A 6,551-nucleotide genomic window follows, 5' to 3' on the forward strand; every position below is an offset into this window, starting at 1 on the left:
TACATAGAGCCCTACTGATGCAGGATTTTTAAGGCTAACTAATTTAGCAGCAGATAAGTTGCAGGCATGTGTTTGACAGTGGCGGTCATGGGTGACCTGACGAGGGAGGAATCATTTACTCACTGGAGTCGTCTCATTGGCCACGTTATCACTGTGCTGTTGAGTGACACGACTGCTGTCAGGCTTACTGAGGTTACGCAGAGGAGTCACGGATTACACATGAAAATAGGCACCTTACCAATGAAGACACAGATTCACAAACACAGACCCCATTCTGCTCTGTAGCATTCACAGCAGTGGAGTTGCATAGTTTCCTTTGGCTGCTCGTGACTTTAATTTCTCGTTTGTCCTTAGATATCGAGTTATCTAAAATGAGCTGGTTTTGTATTTTTCATCTAGCTATACATGAAGAAGGTGTAACAACATGTAATAATACTGTGTGCCTGACAGTGTGCCAAGTGTAGATAACTCTCTTGATCTGTATTGACAAAACCTACCACTAAAAATGAGTGACTCCCTGAGTAAGACAAACCCTGAAGCCGGTGAGGACGTTTAGAAAGATGTTGAGTTAAGAAAAAAGTGAGAGTAGTTGCTGTTGTTGTTGTGAACACCAGGAGCTGCCGCGCTTCCAGGAGCTGATCTTTGAGGATTTCTCCCGTTTCATCCTGGTGGAGAACATCTTTGAGGAGGTGGTGCTGCACTCAGCCATGAAGGACATCATGATGGGTCAGTCTCCTACAGTGTCTCTTTTCTACACGCGCATAGTTCATTATATTTTTCTAGTTCATGTATATTATTCGAACCTGTAGATGCATTTAACTCAGAATCAAACTTGCTATGTGGTCGGAGCAGGAGCGTGGGAACGTTTTATGTTCTACAGTGTGAAAAACCTACAGTTCATTGAGTTGCTGCTGCAGCAGGACTGATGTGCTGATAAACCTACATCCTCTGACTGGAGAAGTCCACTGCCATTACCTTCATACAGTCACATGCTACAAAATAACCACACACACACATCTGCACACATCAAACGGCTCTGTTATAACTTGAATGCCAGTTAATGCAGGAGAGCGATTAGCGGGGTTCGTTAATGCCGTGCATTATAAGCTCATTTCCAACTTCTTTATGCAGCTTTTCAGCGTTCATGTTTTCCTCTTTCAGTGTGTTGTTGTACGAGCAAACGCATAAAATGCTTTACCAAAATCTTTTTTTATATTATTTACTTTTTTTCTATGTAAAACCAGCTGTTTATATTGTAACCATGACAACAAAGATTGTCTAATGTTGAGAAAGTACTTATTTTAACAAAAACAAACAATCTTTTCCGAACCTAAACAAGCCATGACCATGTCTGGCTCCTATGGGTTGTATCAGAGCGTTGGTGAAATATAGTCCTTTCTTGGAGATTTCCTAAGAAATGAAGTTAGTTTGTTTGGGTTCAGAGCATCTTTGAACATATGAGCTCCTTCCCAGGGTTTTTCAGACAATCACCACACAACACCAACACACAGAATCCAAGAACCACTCATAGTTTTACACTTTCAAATGTTTCTTTGTGACTCATGTTGATGCACATTTTAATCTCTTATCTCTGCCTGTAGCTGTGAAGGAGGCGGCGGTGCAGAGGAGACACAACCTGTACAGGGACAGCATTGTCCTCAGCAACAGCGACCCCAGCCTGCACCTACTGGGAGAAAACCCTTCCATCGACTGGGCTAAAGAACACGGAGGAGCCAAGGAGGAGGTGGATGGAGCAGGGGAGGACAGTGAGGGGGGCGACGAGAGTGAAGGCGGGGATTCCCAGAAGAAGAGAAGGATGAAGCAGGTTGTGTCCATGATCCAGGTGGAAGACTCCCCGGTCCTGTCCACCGAGTCGTGCACGGAGGTGCCCTGCAATGATGACATCCCAGAGAGAGATGAGGACGAGGAGGAAGAGAAGGAAGGAGATGGGGAGGAGAGCTCAGATGGTAAAGCTTCTCCTGACCAGAACGGATCCGCTAGTCCCAGAGCTTCAGAGAACTCAGGCCTGTCAAACGGCTCCGTGTTGAAGGAAGAGGAGGCCGGAGCAGAGGAGCAGGTTAAAGAAATCCCGCTGAAGGTGGAGTCTGCTACAGCAGGTGCTTCGGCCTTAGAGGAGGAGAAGAAGGGAGAAGACGGACACCTGGTGCAGGAAGAACAACCCCCCACCGACCAGGAGGTGTCAGAGGAGGCGTTGCCCCCAGCGCCTGCAGCTACAGACACAGCTCGAGAGAACCCTCCGGAGGTGACCGCTGACTTCCCCCCACCTCCCCATGATGACAGCGGTTTCCAGTCTCCCACCAGTGAAGGAGCAGAGGAGGAGGAGGAGGAAGCGGCAGCCCCTTGCACAGTGGCCCCACCCCCAGCAGAGGAGCACCTTGAGGTGAAGGAGACAAGTACCACCATTACACCAGAAGCTGAGGCCGAAACCATTGACTGCGAGACCAGAGACCAGTGATGAAACTGTTTCCATTTGTTTGACTGAAACTGAACCCCACCCTGTTTTTGTTTCTTTTTTTGACAAACATGAAAAAAAAAAAACACTTGATGCTGTTTGAACCACATCAGTTTCCCTTTTCCACGAGTTTCAGACATGTAATCACTCAGCAGATTAATTTCACCGAGCAGGGCTCAGGTACTGTCCTCCTTTTTTATTCATATTGTTTTTTTGTTTGTAACTTTCACAATTTTGGATCTGACAGAAAAATGCTCAGTGAACTCTGACCTGTCAGTCCTCATAAGTTCTCTTCACCTGGTATGAATGTGAGCACAGTGGACGACCTCGCGTCCCTGATGGTTCTAAACGTGACACCAACGGCCAAGCTGAGATGCCTTCGGTGAAAGAGGTGACTGATACGTTTGTGGCCTAAGGTAGAAGGAGATGAGTTCATTCAGCTCTGATCATATACACGTGCAGAGTGATTATGCAGGAAGGTTAAAGTTCATAACTTTTTTTTGGTATTTCTGTTTCAGCTGATTGTAGATCGTAAGTGTTGTGTCGGTGTAAACTCACTGGGGTGATGATCATCTTGAACCAAGTGTGACAAAAAAAACAGAGAAAGAAAAAAACAGGACACATGTTGGTTGTTATTAAACCTGGTGAGCCAACAGACGAACTTCGCAGACTTCAATCATAAATCATCATCTTATCTGTCTTGATGTTCACGCTGACGTCTCAAGACTTGACCATTTCTCTTGCATTGGTGGGAGTAAAACTATTTTATGAGTTTATCCCTTAACAAAGATATTTTATGTAAATATATGAACCGCTGAACTACCAAACTATCATTTTACATAATTTTATATAATTTTATCAGTGCCGTTACTGATCTCTCCAACACCCGTTTTATTTATTATTTTGCACCCCCTCCCTTTTTTGACCAATTTACTTTAAGATATATTTTATTGTTGTTTAGAAATGACTGTTATTCATAATAAATCATTATTGAGTAAATATTATCATTTTGTCTTGATGGTTTTTGTTGTTACTGAATGAATGATAGGTGTACTGATACTGTTTCCTCACATGTACTTACACATTGCATGGCGCCGGTGGAGCAGTTCACTCTTCAACACGGCGCTTCAGAAACCTGTGGGTGACGTCACAGAGGCACTTCCTTATTTACAGTCCGTCAGTGGAACCAGTGTAGGTGTTATGATGTGTGCATACTGGCAGGGACATCATTAGACATACAGCTGTGTGCAGCAGTGCTGGAGCATTTAGACCTTTTACAAAAAAAGCAGCACACCTACTAAAAGCAGGGCACCTACAGTGCATTGTATTACGCCGCAGCCACAGGTCAGCTGAGTGAAACAGAAAGCGGCGTAATACAGTGCACTGTAGGTGCGCTTGTATGTAGGAATACAGTAGTTCAGCGGTTGAAAAATGTAGTGCCAAAGGAAAGTGCTGTTCATGGGAAGGAAAACCGCTGAATTTATTCTACATGAAGCGTGCGTTTAAACGGATATTGGATTGTTTCGGTTGGCGTCTTTAGTTGGAACCAGCAGGAGGGGAAAGACAGTACCACAGCCTGGTTGGATTTCAGTCGTCAAGGAGTAGAGGGTGCACAAAAAAGTAAGAGCTGATCTGAAAGGCAGAGCACAATGGGACACGGAGAAGAAGTGGAAGGTTATAATTATGGTTGAGAGGGAGATGGAGCTACTTTTTTAGGGCATCTTTGCCTTTATTCTGATAGTGATAGTGAAGGAGAGCAAGAATTGGCCAGACCACTGACTGGGAACCGGGAGAAGATGTTGGCTGCTCCCAACTCAGGAACAGCCTCAGGAACTGATGAAATATAAGCCGGGAAAGCCACCTCAGGAACAAGCATGGCAAGGGTCGTCTCAGAAACACATAGGACATCGGCTGGGGACATGAGACTCAAAAAACAGAAAAAACATGCAAGCCGGTATGGAGTAGACAGGATATCAGAAGAAACATCAGCAGAGACCCCCGTTACTGGAACAGGCAAGGCGTCGGCCAGGGAGGTCGACTCAGGAGCAGACGAGACATCAACTGGGACCCGCCAGTGCTGGAACAGGTTCAGGAAGAGGCGAGGATGGCCAACTCAGGATCCTAATGGACGCTGATGGTGTTGCGTGACAGGTGAGGCTCTGCTTTGAGGGGCAGCTACATGCAGGTGAGAGGGAACAGGCTACACACACCGTTTATGCTTACCTGCCTCACTTCAGTGACGTCAAGCCTCCAGATGGGTTCTCCAGGAGGAGACAAACAGACAACAAGAGACAAATCTGTCAGAGTTTTGTAGGGTACGGTTAATGGTACAAAGACCTGTGTCAGGATGCTAAGGCGGAGCCTCAGGGGGATTAACCAATAGAGAAGCTGTATTGAGGGTGGAGGGAGAGGGTGGAGCTCATGCTAAAATAGGACAAGAGAGCTTGTTAGTGTATGACTGAGATATCTGATTAATACGGGGACCATTCAAGAGCAGCCGGTTTGAAAAAGATCTGTGTGTGAGAGGGATATGTCGACCAACACTGCCATCCCTTAACACACAGTCTCTAACCTCTGCCTCTAAGGCTCTCAACAAAGGGCTCAAAACAATAACAAATGACGGCTTTGGATGATGTCATGATATAGCGTGGGATCATGGGAGTCGTTATCTTCACCACCATTACCATAAGCTCCTCCAGGGTTAGATTCCTTCAGTGTGAGTGGTTCAGGAAATCAAACAGACCCAGTGATTCTAACTGTTAAAAACACTGAATGAAGCAGTTTGACATTTAAAGTCAGTGTTTGAGCGACGCTGTACGGAGGACAGAGACTCAGGGAAGAGTTGGAGCTGACATTGATGCTAACCTTTGTTCTGATTGTTTCTCTGATAACTTATGAAGCAGATGTTCAGCAGGTTTTTACCAGCAGCTGAATTATCCACAGAGGTGTCCTCCTTTCCATAACACACACACCAGGGGATTAAAACCAGTAGAAACACCCAGAAAGCAGTTTGACTTTAAAACTCAGAGATTCACTGACGCTCTTCAGGGACACAGGACAGGACGTCTCCAGCAGCTGGGAGCTGAGCTGTCTAACATTTCCTCAGCTTGTTTCTCTGATAACTTCAGATCCAGACGTCCGACGACTAAAATCCTTCATCTGGTTCAAATATAGAGCTGAAAACCACCAAGGTGTCAAAAGTGTATGTGGCTTAAAACTCAATAAAAGTCAATGTTGAGCTTCTGTCAGACAAACACACTGACACATGATCATAAAGGATATGATGTCACTGACAGGCGGCCAATGAAACCATGATTAAAATCACAGATTTCTCTGGTTGGAGAATTGATGGAAACATTTGTGAAAATGTAAGAACTCAACTCAACAACATATAGAACACAGGTCTAGATGTTTTTAGACATTTTAAAGTGGAAAAGTCACAGATTATAATTATAGGCATCCAATGGAAAGTTATGCTTATGTATCACATACAGTGGTTTGGTAAGAATTTATTTAAATATTCCCTAACTTTTTATTTCAATAAACTGTTTGTTTCAGGTTAATTTCTTAGCTTACTTTAAAAATACTTTTGTTATAGTAATAATAATAATATATTATGTATATATAATATAATAATCCTTGACAGGAGTGATTTCAACAGTAATTTTAAAGTAAAAGTAATATTTTAGGGCTGCAAAGAACTTTTTAATCATGATTAAATTACTGCAATGTCCGTTGAAAACTCGCTTGTTACGCCAACAATATTTCCACATTTTATTGAGTCATCTAAAAATCTAATTTCCACTTCGCTGCTGTGTTATGACATCATTAATAACAATAATAATAGATCCTGTTTGTCAGATAGCTGATCAGAAAACTCTGCACCACCAATTCATATGACATACACTCACTTGCCAGTTTATTAGGTACACTGAGACAAACTGTACATGTCATTATAACGACATAAAGTACAGTAGTGTTAAAGTCAGCTGATCAGTATGCAAAGAGAGAATATTTGAAAATATGACTGGAATACAATGATTTTGATGAACAGGACCCAGTTTTCTGCTCTCATTTA

At 43.6% G+C, this 6,551-nt stretch overlaps 1 protein-coding gene across 1 annotated transcript in view; it reads left to right on the top strand.

Moving 5' to 3' along the window:
• Window positions 1-3,477, top strand: part of niban2b (niban apoptosis regulator 2b) — a 34,070-nt gene extending 30,593 nt beyond the window's left edge. The window contains exons 13-14 of the mRNA XM_056377204.1: window positions 615-726; window positions 1,602-3,477. Coding sequence (XP_056233179.1) covers window positions 615-726; window positions 1,602-2,476 — 987 coding nt within the window. The 3' untranslated portion in view covers window positions 2,477-3,477. The remainder of the gene's footprint in view (window positions 1-614; window positions 727-1,601) is intronic.
• The last annotated feature ends 3,074 nt before the right edge of the window (window positions 3,478-6,551 follow it).

The sequence above is a fragment of the Seriola aureovittata genome, chromosome 5 (assembly GCF_021018895.1).
Source record: "Seriola aureovittata isolate HTS-2021-v1 ecotype China chromosome 5, ASM2101889v1, whole genome shotgun sequence".
In the NCBI taxonomy this organism is placed as follows: domain Eukaryota; kingdom Metazoa; phylum Chordata; class Actinopteri; order Carangiformes; family Carangidae; genus Seriola; species Seriola aureovittata.